The sequence below is a fragment of the Trachymyrmex septentrionalis genome, unplaced genomic scaffold (genome assembly GCF_001594115.1).
Source record: "Trachymyrmex septentrionalis isolate Tsep2-gDNA-1 unplaced genomic scaffold, Tsep1.0 scaffold20, whole genome shotgun sequence".
Lineage (NCBI taxonomy): Eukaryota > Metazoa > Arthropoda > Insecta > Hymenoptera > Formicidae > Trachymyrmex > Trachymyrmex septentrionalis.
In genome coordinates, this window is record NW_017305180.1 from 5,247,796 (window position 1) to 5,263,100 (window position 15,305).

The 15,305-nt window shown below is 37.5% G+C and overlaps 1 protein-coding gene across 1 annotated transcript in view; it reads right to left on the reverse strand.

Moving 5' to 3' along the window:
- The window catches only part of LOC108747566 (protein patched-like), a 17,214-nt gene extending 1,984 nt beyond the window's left edge, over positions 1 to 15,230 (reverse strand). Inside the window, exon 1 of the mRNA XM_018485123.1 lies at positions 14,427 to 15,230. Within this exon, the coding sequence (XP_018340625.1) occupies positions 14,427 to 14,627 (201 nt within the window). The 5' untranslated portion in view covers positions 14,628 to 15,230. The remainder of the gene's footprint in view (positions 1 to 14,426) is intronic.
- Positions 15,231 to 15,305: the final 75 nt, after the last annotated feature.

Below are 15,305 nucleotides of genomic sequence, written 5' to 3' on the forward strand. Positions count from 1 at the left end.
GAGAGAATACAGAGAAGAAAAGATACAAAGAGAGGGGTAACAAGGAGAATCAGAGTCTTATAGGGAGGAGAGGAGAGAAGGAAAGCCGCGCTTGCAACATTGCAAACGGCAACGTTGCACACTACCTGGTAGCCGCTCTGACAATATGTACTGTGGACCACCCGCAACAATGCCTATCTTTCGAGTCGAGACGAAAGGAAACGGATGCCTAATTCAGAACGAGACGAGGAAAGAGAGAAAGAAAAGGAGAGAGAGAGAGAGAGAGGTCGAAGTCTAGCTATCACCCTCTCGTTCGACGCCTAAACAAACAACCAAACACGGGACTCGATTTGTGACAAACAAGTATTTACCTATAATAGGTACTTGACCCAGGGGTTAGGGTTTTACTACACGCGCCAGCGCCAACGATTCTATTATATGTAACAGTTACATATGTAATCGCACTTTTCCAGTTTTCACGAAATTACCGAAATCGTAATTGAAAAAAAAAAAAGATCTGATTACGCAAGCTTTCCCAGCAAACGTTACATAGCTGCTTGATGTCATTTCAATGCAGATAAATTGTAATCTCGATTTAATTTACTTTTTATCCTCTTCCAATTCTTCAAAATGAGAAAAAGACAGAAAGTAAGTTAAGTCAAGGTTGAAGTAATCTACATTGGTAGAAACGAGCCTGAAACGCCGAGAGAATGCGCAGTGTAGATATGAAGATATAAAAGCCGCGATAGCTATAAAAATTATTTATGAGTGGCCGTGTATATATCGGAAGAGAGCAAAAGGATCTACAATATAATGCCGCCCTTTTGCACCGCGGGTACAGTTACGTTTTAAGAGAGTAAATGGCTCCCGCACGCAGAACGCGGCAACGCTTGCCGCGCGGTAGCCAATCAACGTCTCGCTTTGCTCGGAAGTAAATATATAATTTCCACCGCGCGACAAAAGTTGAACTCAATCCAACTTTTGCCGCGCGACGGGGAGGAGTAATATTATATCATTTCTAGAAGTTTTGCATGGTGAGGACGACTTAAGAACATAGAATTATTGATCAGTGCGATAACTTCCGCCGCGTTCTGTGTGGCAGGAGCCATTAAGCCTATTCTACAATGTGCTCTTTGTTTTCTATTTCTTTTTTTTTTTTATCGTCTGCTTTTAACTCCTTTGCAATCGTTTTATCGACAATTGTATCTCTCAGGCGATATAAAACAAAAAAAAGCGAAGAAACAAAAAAAGGGCAAAATGTGAAAAATAGCAAAAAGCAAAAAACTGGAAACAAAAAGCACATTGTAGAACAGGCTTAATACGCTCGCGCGCAGCTGACGGACGAAAATATGGATTGAGCGCGGGCACGTATCTCGGGGCGGTAGCCACGTCCGGGTATCGGATAGCAAGGTTTTCCAGCCAATTAACTCTCGTGGCGCGGGCCCGTGACTCGACACAAGCGAGAGGGAGGAGAAGGAGGGGGAGGGGGGGGAGAGGGGCCCGGGTAATTCTAGACGTGCGGACAATCCGCGTCCGCCACATGGTGTGGCTCCACTGGGCTCCACCGCGCTACGCATCCAATACGAGTTTCGCATTTCCGCGTTGACTTTTGGTCCCGCGTTTTCCTCGGAAAAATCTACAGCCAGCGAAATCGCGTCTCAATGCTTAAAGTATATCAGTATACATATCGCGTTATATTTTACAGCTGTCACATCGACATCAGGTTTGTGTGTGTGTGTGTGTGTGTGTGTGTGTGTGTGTTCGCGAAATCCGTAAAAATTTTTGCTTAAAATATGGGACGAATTCTGGCTAATGTTCTTAAAAGTAATGTTTTTCGTAATAAGTTCCTTACAGGTTTGAAGATGCTAATAGCAATCAAATAGACAATTTACTCTCTCAATTTTTTGGAGCAAATCTCAAACGTATGAAAATTAATTTTTTTCAAGAGTAATTAGAATTTTCACTTTTTTGGAATGAAGTTTACTCCAAAGAATTTAAAGAGTTATTTAATTTGGGAAGATTATTACTATTTCAGTTTGATTGTGTTGCAAGTCTAAAAGTAATTAGCGCGCGGTCATATATGTGAGATATAAATTTATTGAAATACATGTAGCTATATTATTCCAACATTTAACTTTAATCGCAATTGGCACTTACAATTAGTTGACATAAAAATAATTTTGTTTGGATTATCAAAATAATTATGCTTATAAACTCTTAAATTAATATTGATGGAACTTTATAGAATTTCTCGTGATATTGTTATCAACGTTTAAGTTCTACTAATAATTATTTTAATGATCCAAAATTCTTTTCAGATCTATATTTAAATAAATTTTTAAATACATCGGCAAAATCGTCCTTTCTATGTTTCAAATTTACACGCGATACAAAGATATATATACACGATACCACTTCCAAAGTTGACTCCGAATTTACTCGGAAATCTGCCATTAAAATTACGATCGGGAGTTACGGGACACCCTGTATACCATCTCTCAGAAAGCACACACCGGTATTTTCACCAACCGTTTCGAGAAAGAAACCGAAAGGACGAAGAAGAAGAAGAAGAAGAAGACAAAGAAAAAGAAGAAGAAGAAGAGAAGGAGAGGAGAAGAAGAAGTCGAGACGCCACGAGTCGCTCTCGAGACGTCTATATAGCATCCACACACGCGGCAGCGCACGAGAGAGGGAAACGGGAGGGTGGACCAAGAAGGAGACGAGAAGAGAAGAGATGAAGAGAGAGAGAAGAGAGAGGGGGGGGCAAAGATGGTTCCCCCCTTTTTCCCGTAAGTGGTCTCTCTCTCACCGCGGGCCTTATGGGATTTCTCCCGGCGGTGGGCAGTATCTACATATTACAAGCTCGCGGCGCGGAGACCACCGTCGTTGACATAAGATCCTGTTATGCTGTCTGCTATCTCTCGGCGCAGCTCGTGTCGCGCCATAAAAAACATTAAAAGTACGAGTAACATAAATTCGTTAAGCGCGGCGGCGGCGGCGGCGGTCGCCTCGCTTCTCTCGCGAGAGTGCCCTCCTCGAGAGACGAGCGCTGATCGCCCGCTCGGAACACTCTCACCCTCTTCACCCTCGTCGGGCTCTTTGTGTCTCCTTCATCTCCACTCTCGTTGCGATTCTCTTATTTTATTGCCCGTCGATTATACCGTCCACACAATACACAATCATCGATTTTAAACTTGGATTACACTGTTAGAGATCAAAGGAGCACAATGGTAACCCAAGTCCTTTGAGTTTAATAATATTTTGTTATTCTTAACTTCCATGTACGTCAAAATGTAAATCAATCCATTTCTATGGTTAGCTTCAAAATAAATATCGTCCATTTATTTAATGTGTACATTTAATAAATAATAAACTAAATTTAAATATATTTTCTTAAATTGTTCAACTTTATTACTTTATTAGGTAGCAGCGACTTATAGAAATGATTTTTTAAGAATACTGAACTAATTTTAAAAAATAACTCAAATTGGATATAAGCTGTTATATTATGAGGACCCAATAAAAAAAGATTTTTATTTTTATTTTTTTTCTATCAAAGATATTGAAGGGGTGTTAAGTTTACAAAGCCTAAAAACCCTATCACAACTTAGTGAAAATTAGCGCAATTCGCAAAACGTCATAGGTTCGCGTGTGTGTTTCCTCGGTTTTCATTTCTTTCAATCGCGCGCCGTGAATTCCAGAATACTCCGCGTACGCGTGCACGTAACTCACCGCGGTACGCCATGTCGGATAAACGAAGAGATTCTTGCGGTAGGTACGGCTCGAAAGTGTCCGCAAGAAACTCGATCCGGCCGGCGCTCTAATCGACCGGAGAATTCCACAGCGATGTCTATTCGAAAGGGAAATCCAAAGGTCGAATTGCGAATAGTAACGAGCTTTCGAGACAGATGATAATCGCGAGTACTCTGTTCTTCCTTCCCCCTCCCCCCCCCTCCGCTCCCCCCTTTTATTTCGACGCGGCACGACCAACCCCATTGTAAAGTTATCATTCTATTTTCAATACTTCAATACTATATAGTTTTGATAATATCCCCCTCAAAGAATTTTAGAGTGTCCGATAAGAAATTGAAAAAAAATTCTAGCGAGTGAAAAATGTTTAAAGACGTACAAGTCAAAAACACTTTTTAAAAATTGACAGTTTTGATTACTTACTCAATTATCTGTTTTAACATTCATGTTTTTTTTAAATAATATATAATTCTTCAGATTCAATAATTTATTTATTCAATCTGAAGAATTAAAAGGATTATTGCTAAAATACATAACTGTTATGGATATATTTGAATAAGTAATAAAAAATGTTAATTTTTAAAAATTAAGTGCTTCCAAACTTTTGGCCTGGAATGTAAGAGTATAAAATTCATGTTTTCTTATACAGAAATCAATAGGTCCTCTGATTTCGATTTTATTTAGAATATTTTTCTAAGCTTCTTGAAGAATTCTATGAAAATTAATAGGAAAATAGAAAAAAAACTTTCCGAAAATTAAAAGGAAAAGTAAAGAAAGATTTTCTCCCGAAAATCACAATGTCAATCATACGTTGGTCTTCGCGATAATAACGTTGTCAGCCTAAAGAAGCAGTCGGTGTCTCGAGAAAAGGACGTGAATCGAATTGATCTTTTAACACAAAATTGTGAGTGGCAAGGAGAGCTCTATTTAAACATTCTAAGGACTTTAGGCATATGCATGTATACACAACGGGAGCCAGATACAGGATATCGTACGATAGGCGGAAGATGAAAGGCGTCCGAACGACGCCAGCTCGTGTGGGCGTGTATCCTTCAGCAAGGATGAAAGGGACGGACCGACCCCTAGGCGCATCGATGTCCGGCGCACACTCCTCCTTCTCTCGTCCCTTATGAAACTCGGGGAAAAGCGTGACGGTCGGTGTCTTTAAGATTTTTCACGTGTTAAGAACGCGTGAAAGCTTCCTGCCGTTTGATGAAAGTCGAACTTATGAGAAAGCCTGTATTGACATTTTGCACCTGTACAAATCCAACTTCAGGGTAATCATCATGTAACTTTTGTTACTTCTTTCCTAGACCCCCTAGGGTGAAAAGTGAAAGATGTCTCCATTACCTTAGGATTATTCAGGACCATTTCGACCAACTCCGATTAACTTGAGGATTAACTTTAATCGACGATTGGCACTGCTTAAAACAAAACATCTCTGATATACAGTTCATTGTTTTTAATTTTTATCGATACATTAAATATAATTCTATTAATTAATTAATTTGATAGTTTTATTCGTATTATTTAATAGAATAGTGCTGGTTAAGTTATTCGGAATTGATCGAGATGGCTCTATTAGGCGTATATTATTTGCTTGATATCAAACTCTCCAACTCTCCATATTTATATTTAATTAATTTTCATTGAAATTACTTGCCATTTATAATACACTTTATGTAATAAGAGAGAAGACTCGATTTAATTCTGTTAATAAATTATAATTGTAAAGACTTATAAATATAATCGACAGTATTTCAAAAAATTTTCATTTTAAAGAAAAAATTACATAATTGCTACCCAATCTTTGTTTATTGTATAATTCTGCAAAAAAATACGTCTCGGCCAAAGATTTTAACTTACAAAATTTGAAAATCCATGATTACTAATTTTTATCTGTTTTTTATTTCCATAAAAAAAAAAGAAAATCAGCGAGAAAAGTTAAAGCGAATTAATTGCTTAATAGCGGATATCTTTATAGATTTTTTATGAATATATTTCATTAAAATTTTTTATATTAGGAAAGAAGGTGAAAAATAAAACTCTTTTAAATACATTAACGCTGATTAAAATTAATAACTTCAATCGTCTAGCGTGTTGTTTAAAGATGATCTTTCGTGTACCATAATTCATGTAATGAGATAGTTACTCCTATATTCTAACGTGTAATTTCCCGTAATCATATGTTACATAAAATTTCTTCGTGATATTCTCTGTATGTTCAGAGTGCGAAATATTCGAAAGATTGAAAAGTTAAAACAAACAATAGGCAATTTTCTTTACAATGTATAATTATTTTCTTACTATTGTACTATTTTATTACCACATAAATAAGATGACAATGTTATTGTGTGCGCATTATACGATCATTTTAAATTTGATATAATTTTTTAGTTTAATTTGCAAAACTATCAATTATATTTATTAAAAGTTATAAATCTTTTCAAATATAATTTGTTGGCAGAATTGAATCGAGTCTTCTTACTACATAAAATATATTATATAATAAAATTAACTTTGATAAAAAATCAATAAAATATAAATCAGTTGAAGAGTTTTGTATCAAGCAAACAACATACGTCTGGGCAATCCTAAGGTAAACACGGATTATACGTGTTGGTTTTTAAAAGAAGAGATGCAACCGCATTCCCCGGCTGTCAGACTATGGAGAGGTAAACTTCTCGGAAAAGTAGAATTAAACTGTTTGCCATCCCTTCTCTCCCCGTTGAATTGCTTCCAGGAGGAAGAGGTACCTCGTCTGTCCCAGTTCCGTGACTCACCCTGTACGCACATTTCACAACTACCGTGTGTCCTCTCAACGATAAATTCTAGATTAAGTCTTGTCTAATGAAAATTTGAAGAAAAAACATTTATTGCAAATCTTCAACTTTTAATATTAAATCTTTTAAACTGGAGAAAATAAAATACATAAGCCATATGTGAAAAATACAAGCTTAAAGTCCACTTAATTCGTATGAACCTAATTATTAATAAGCAAAAAATTAATTCAAATTTATTGAAGTTAATATTAATTAAGTCCACTTAGCAAATAACGATGCACAGAAAATATAATTAAATTAAAAAAATTAGTATATCTTAAAGATAAAAATTAAACAGAAAGGGAATACGCTGTCTATGTCCGCGTCATCCAGGATTGTCCCGATTCGTTTTCAAAGACGCATGCGCATCTATCAAACTATCTACGATATTAAAAGAAAAATCCAGCTAATTCGTCTTCCGGCCTGAATCATGTTCGATAGGACATTCTGGGACACCCTGTACACGAGTTTCCATGGGTCGCCTTCGAGGCGGTATGCGCGCCGCACATCTCCACCCTCTCGTAGGTATTATTAGTGTTGGAAGTCTCTCACACGTAGTGTCGGCGCCCTTTAATCTCACTCTCACACATATGCGCGTGCGTGAATACCCGGTATTGTGGAGCCGCACCGAAGACGACCGCCGCTTTCAGCTGCTAGAAATTAAGACACAGATTACGGAATAGTGCGCCCGTACGCTATTTCGTGCCGCTGGAATTCAGCATTTATCTTCGATCGTGATCTTTACGGGCGATCGTCTCGGATCAGCGGTGGCAACGAGCGATGCGTGCGCTGGGAGCCGGTCGATAGATTTCCGTCGTAAACCCCGTGCTCGATCGACGACATTGGAAATCGTCGGATCTCCAAATCGATCCTGTCAGATCATTAACGATAAATATATCCCATTCTTGAAATTTTACTACGAATTTTATTATAGGTAAAGTTGTTTTTTATCCTAATGAAAATTTACTTTCTGTTTGAATATTAATTCGACATAGAAAAATGTATCTTCCGTAATTATTGTAAATTTAAATTGTAAAAATAACTTTTATTCCTGTGCATTCTAAAAATAATTTTCTAATTTCCTCCTACCTTCTAAAATTTTCCGAGTGGAATTTAATTCTAAAAAAATGACAAAGAACATCCAATTGAGTTGAAACAGAGTGGCTCGTATAAGAGAGAGATTTCACTCCTTTTAGAATTAAATTCCACTCCTAAGATTTTAGAGAGTAATAAAATTTATAAAGAAAAAAATTAGATATATAGTATTATAAATTAAGAAATTCAATGATGTTTTACGTTGATTGGGTACGATATTTTAAAAAGAAATATATATATATATATATTTATAAAAAAATATTCATAAAAAGATTATGGACACAATAAAAAAAACATAATAATACACAATTTTCGGAAAATCTCTTAATTTTCTTTCTCTTCAAAGAGAAAGATGAATAAGAGATTTCCTGAAAATGTGGTCTACTATCGCAATTATAGTAATATTTAAAATCGTAATAAATAAACGGTAAACATTTTCCGTTCATCAATACAACAATTGACACCCATAGCAAATAGTCCCATATATATACGTGAAATATATACGAACACCGAGAGAGCAGCAGGTCGAGGCCAGTACCCCCGTTGAATCGTTCCTCGTGAACGTAAACAAATTGGAGTAAATGAACTCCGGCGCGCGAGCTCGTATGTGTGACGCAGTGATGATAACGGATCCACGTATTCTGTAAACATTCGGGCTACGCCGGCGAGCGCGCGCACACGTATATACACATGCTTGTTGTGTGCGATGCAAGGCCAAGGTTGATCCGACGCGATCGAGTTGCATTCTCAATGAGAATAAATCAATTTTCATCAGTGCGTTCGGCGCCGCCGTTTGGTGTCGTTCCGTTAAAAGCGAAACTCCATTACCGAATTGACAAACGAATCGCGAATAGGCGTTTCCGCGAATTCTAAAATACAATTACACGCAAAAAAAAAAAGCTTTTATATTGCGAGGAAAACGAAAAGGGAGATTGGAAGAAGTTAAAACTTCTGTCAAGTTTATTTTAAATTATTGTAATAAGTATTACAGTGATCAAATGTTCTGGTTGGTGACATTAATATCTATAATTTAGATACTTGTGTTTTACATTCATAATTATTTTATTTAGTAGGAGAAATTTGATACTGGCCATGAAAGACCCTGCACAGTGCAAACGACGTCAGTGACAAACAGCGATGCAGACGAAAGGCAGGGTAATAATATATTTATAAGATATAATTACGTCAAGTACATTCCAATTATTTTTGAATTACATCTTGTCTTACCTTATAAATATTGTATATTAACATAATCACGGAGGCTTGTAGACAATTTACTTATATTGGATCTTTCAATTAATTGAATCTTTTTTTTATCTTTTTTCTTTATTCTAAATTCGTCCTAGTAAATATCCAAGATTAATCAACACTTTCGCAACATGTAATAAACAAAATAAGATTAGGATAAAAGATTTCTTTAATAAAATTGAATCAGTAAGCATATGTAATTTTATCTTATTTCTTTCTCCGCGTTAAAATATTATTTATTTTTATCGATGTAAAGAAGTGCCTTTATCGAGCTAATTGCTCTGAATTAAGTCGACTCTCAAGGGGACGAGACGAAGTACACAACGACAACGTCAAAAACCGGGTTGATGGCATTATTTTCGACGAAACACGCCATGCTTCCACATGCACGCGCTCTCTCAATACTCCCCGGCACCGACGAAACTAATTCATCACGTTCCATTATCATCCCGCACATAAATCCTTCCGGAGGAGTCAGTCTCTCTTCTTTGTGGAGGAGAAAAAGACGAAGAAAAGGAAACACGCCTGTATGCATGCGTCTCCGCACGTACGACGCACGCACGCACGCACACGCACACATACGCACATTCGCCTTGTGGAGGCCGGGGCCACTGACTCACTGACTCATTCGGCATAAACGCGAAGCACGAAGAGGCTCTTCTTCGGCCGAGCCGCCTCGTCGGGAAGAAAAGTGGAGCATCGACCTCGAATTTTAGTCTTTTTATCTCCCGCCGACTGTCACCACTTCTTTTCTACCGGTGATCGGCGCTCTCGCGATTGTGCAATCGCGCGAATTGCCGCGACATGGGAATCTTAAAAATTCTCCATCTCCTGTATCACGTCTTGATCGATAATAAATGCACCGAGAGAAAAATGTCTAAGTATTGCGAAGTAAAAATTATTTACGACGTTTCCTCGATATTTATGAAAAAATTGGTTTGCGATGACGGATGTGACGGCGAAATATATACATTTCGGTGAAGTATATTTCATTAGTTATATGAAAATGAAACAGATGACTTATTTGCCAGGAATAAAATTTTATGTCGCCGTATTTAATAAATAAAGATTTACTTCAGTGAAATAAATATATATTTCTCACGAGTAAACTTTTAAGTATATCCTTTTCACAGCGTGAAATTGCGAAAATTCGAAAAACGCGCTATTGATTAAAGCTTAGGACTGGATGTCGGATGATTTCAGCTTTAATAAATACAAACTCGTATTGATTTAAATTTTAGAATAAAGCCGGTATTATCAATTAAAAAATTGTAAATTTAGTATTAATTTGAAATATTATTTAAACAGTGTATCAGCTTTTACTTACAATTAGACGGTAACTTAACTAACATTTCGATCGATGTTTACTCGCAAGGTATTGCACTCCTTGATTTCAATAAAAACAAAAAAACATGAATACCGACAATTTTTACTTAACGTTGCCATAGTAACGTATAAGTATCAGAAATTTTAGTAGAATATCGTTGTTATCAAAAGTTACGATCTAATATCGCTAAAATTGCTTTCAACGAAGGTACAAGGGAAAATATGAGATTTCAACGAGACGACCCGGTACATCCGCGATGTGGAAATCGCTCGTGCGACCACCCAGCGCGACTATCACGAGCAAAAAGTTCGCGAGGCTTGCTACTCGCTTCGCCTCTTATTATAGGTACGCGTTTCTCGGACCATCGGCCGGGATACGTCGAACGCAATTGAAAATAGCACCAATGTGGATTTAATGTAACATCCTTTCGTCACAGTAAACCGATATAATTTAAACATGACGCGGACAGACAGAAATTGAAGATATTATTGCAAGAAACCGTGAACATGCAGCGATCTTGCAAAACGAACATAAAAATCTGCTATCTATAACTCCATCGTATTTTAGAAACGCGATGTTTCTGTCAAAACACAGGATGTACACGATAAATCTCCGATGTTTTGCAGTTAATGAGAAATAAAAAGACGAACACATCATACTCTCTAAATTGTTTGAAGTGAAAATTATGCCAGTCTTGAAAGAGAGTGGCTCAATTTTCAATCTTTAAGAGTGGGACTTCATTCTTCAAAAATAACAATTTAGTCTAAAAGTTTTCGAGAGTACATATTTCTGGCGATCTTAAAGGTCAACTAAAAAAAAGTTCTTACAAAAAATTACCCAACTCGTTATCAAATCACTTGGAGAGATTTCTTCTTCTAGGGAATATATACAATATATTAAGAACATATTAGGTTTGCTTGAAATTCCCACAAATTTTTACACTTAAAACGGGATAAATAAATATTCGAGTATTAAAAAGAAAGAAAGCGAAGATACTGAATGTAAAAAAATGCAAGCAACGCGAACAGACCTATTTACTCCACCAAAAGAAGTTTCTTAACATGTGAAAGTTTGGTAATTTTTATTTTCCATTATTTCGAAATACCAGAGATTCAGTGTGTACAATCTATAAAAATAGAAACCTATAAGAAGACGATAATGGAGAATTTTTACAAATTCCTCGTCCTAAAATTCCATAACTTTCTTTAATTTCCCTGACATTCCTCGAATTTCCCTGATTTCCAGTTTTCGTAGCAACTCTGTAATGATAATTGTAATACAAAATTTAATTTTTCTGTCAGTTCGCTGGGACGATATTCCCTCATGAACGAGAGGTATCAGAGTTTACGAAAAACGAGATAACGGTCGCACGAGATCGTGCAGCAATTTTGATGGAAGCTCTCGGGCCCGATCGATGAAGGAAAGCGAATCGATATTAACGCGTGATCGTTCCGGATCGAAACAGGCATCCTCGAAAGGTATCGCGATACCGTACGCACATTTTCGTCTGCGAGAAGGATCTCGAAGTCCGATCTCCCGGTTCCGTCTGCGACAGGTCCCAAGAGATCTCACTAGTTACAGAAGAAATACCGGGGATGACGAGTCTGGATCCCGCGGGTCCCGGCAGGAAGTCGATCCTTCGATCCGGTACTTTCAAAAAACATGTCTCGAGACCACCCGCGTATGTGAAAAGCTCGTCAGTTCACAGCTCGTCAGTTAGTCGAGAGCTCCGGAGAGATTTGGCCTGTTTGCAGGTAAACTGTGCGTGAATGAGTATTAATACGAAGATAAACAATTTTTAGAAATAAATAATTCATAAATCAGTGACAATGGAAAAGATAATAACAATTATATCAGAACTTTTAAATTTTAAATAATACAAAAATATTAAGTATAAATAGGCTAATGAGAATCAGCAACGATAAACGGCGCAATTATTTAGTGAATATCCAGATATTGGATTAACGTCTTCTTTATTTTGTATAAAATATCTGATTATTGATTGTCCATTAAATAATTGCGCCGTTTATCATTGCTGACTCTCATTAGTCTACTATATTTATCTTTTTGTATTATTTAATGGAAAAGACACTTTCAAACAGAAATTATTATACATTGAAAAAGATAGAAGGTGATCCTAAATAAACAGCTGATTTTTTTACAACTTTTTCTTTAACATCTTTTTCATCAAAAGGAAAAAACTGCTATTTAAAATTTCTCTTCCAAAATTTGCAAACATAAAAATTCCATTCATCAATCATCGCGTTACAGTTCATACAGCTTAATCCCTTAGAAACTTGAACATGCAATGGATATGCACGTGTATAGGAATAGTAATGCAAAGATAATTTGTAAATAGAAAATTCATGAAAAGATAGAAAAGTGATCCTAAATAAATAGTTTAGCCTTTACAAGTTTCTTCTTTAATATCTTCATCGATTTAAAAAAGGAAAACTGCTAGTTAAGGAAATTTTCTTTCGAGGGCAAACCTTCCGAATACAAAAATTTCATTCAACCGTGAAATATTTTCTTTCGTGTCGATTCTACTCAACTTTTCCGATTAAGCCGCAATGGACCACCCAGTATAAACTTCCTCGTGACATAATTAAACGATTTAAGGCACGACGAACGGAATGAAGAGGCGGAGAGATTCGTTGCTCTTTCAAGGAGTATCATTTTATGGCAGTGGCAACGGACTGTAGAGGCATCATCGATAATACCGCTCTCGAGGCAGCTTCACCGACGGCGGCGATAAGAGTCGAGTAGCGCTAACCGCCGTTAAAACGCATTTTCGATCGTCAAAGTGCGCCTCGTTAATCGCCGATCGAAGATAGCGCGACGCCCAGTAGGAAATAACGGCGCCGTTATCGCCAACGGTTAATATAATTTGCATTGAGTCAACGCGATTATCTCCACATACCAAAGGGCCACGCGATGCCGTGTCGAACAATTACCTACGTCTACCTATTTGAACGTAATAAGAATCGATAGCGATATTCATATCTCATAGCGTATTGGAAAAATTATTTCATCGTCTTAATTAGCCATCTCTGGTATCTACGTTAAGGAACGTAAATACGTTCGTTAATGTAGTGTTTCACGCGTAAATAATGTCGGAGATAAGCGGCAATCGACTCCCAAGCTGGATTTTTCTTACTGCTTCCTGAATATCTACGATTTCGAATTTTCTTATCAAATTACTCGCCCATTTGCTGCTAATTGGATAAGCTTGGTTCCGGTTTCATTTCACAAACGCATTGTTTTTTTTTTTAATTTCCAATGATATCGTTGAATTGACTGAGGCGATTTAAATTCCCATACAAGAAATGTTGGATTCAACGAATGTTACATACTATTTAAGTATTTCTTCATTCTTTTAATAAAGATGTTAGCTTTGTATAATTTAATATATCGATTTCAGATAATAATTACGCAAATGTTATCCGGATTGTATTTTCAATTTTCAACGTACGTTTCTACAAACTTAAAAAAAAAAACAATTTATCGAACTATTATGCTACGATAAATGGAGCAGGTAATCTTTTGATAAGAAATGTTGAATGTTAATTTAATACAAACTATTTAAATAACGAATTCATTAAATTAACATGGAAATATGTTAAAAATTCAACAGAAAGTTTTAACAATGTATTTCAGAATTACTTAATAATTTTTGTATATTTGTTAAAATAATAAACATTAATTAGAGACACGATTGACCCATCATGTGCAGTATCTATTAAACGACCGGAAAATCACTAAGAATTAACTTTAATCTCGGTTTATCTCTTTCTCTAAGGCCCACTTTCACAATTCATAGTTATAACTCTTAACCGAGGTTTAACTTATTCCTCGTCTCTTTCTAACGTTAGAATTGGAAAGAGACGAGAAATAAGTTGAATCTCGGTTAAGAGTCAACCGTGAGTTGTGAAACTGAGGCCCGTTTCTACCAATGTAGATTAACTTTAATCTCAGTTCGACTCTTACTCTTTATCTTTTTCGAATTCTCAGAACTGGAAAAAGATGAAGAGGTTAATTAAACCGAGATTTAAATTAAAATTATATTGGTAGAAACGGGCCTGAGTCTAAGAATTAGAAAAAGGCAAAAAGTGAGTTAAACTCCGAGACTGACGTAAATCTCATTACATTGGTAGAAATAGACAGGAGGAGGACGATTGAACGGGGATAATAGTACGAGTTCTCACCTTCTCGAGCTGATCCAGCGCTATCGCGGCGTCCGTCCAGCTGGGCCTGACGTAAAGATCAGATTCGTGCCGGATTCTGGTGCGTTCAGCTGCTTTGAGGTCCTTCTCGCCCTCCGCGTCACTATTCTGCCGCGAGCCCGGCGATCCAGAAAGGCGTCCCGCTAGGATCCCCGTAGATATGGGTCCGGACACGGAAACCATGATCTGTCATGCATTCGCCCGCCACGCGCGATTACAACTTTCCGAACTCGCTCGTCCTTCTTTCTTTCTTTCACTTTCCAACTCTTTCGATCGGGAGGTAATCTTTTTAGTTTCTCATCGATCTCACGTTTCTCATCGATCTCTCGTGGCGGTTCGTTAAAAATTCTGACCACCCTCGAGGTAACAACTTGACGTTTCAATATATCGGTCCTTGTTGTTAATTTTGTTGGAGGAGGGGAATCGGGCGATCTTTTGTCTTCTCTAAACCAACGGTGCCCTTCCCGAAGCTCGAAATTCGCGCACGAGGACGTAACGAATCGACGCGCGAAAACGCGTATTTCTCGCACACTCTCCACTGCCCGAAAAAAATCGCAACACCTTTTCAGGAGCACTTCTTCACTGACACTGTCTGGCGGTTTCCCCGGAACGGAACGATAACACGTGACCCCCCCCCTCCCCCGTCGTGAACCACGCTCGAAATTCGCGCACGAGGACAGCGAGCAGTAGCGCGCATGCGCGCGCGTCCTGACGATGTATCGCGCTAAGGCGCTATACGCCGCGCTGGACCGAGATTGGTTTTTAGGTTACCCGCGGTACGTAAATACGTCTCTCTCTCTCTCTCTTTCTCTTTCTCTCTCTCTGTCGCTCTCAGATCTCTTCTCACTGCCTCTCGCTTAC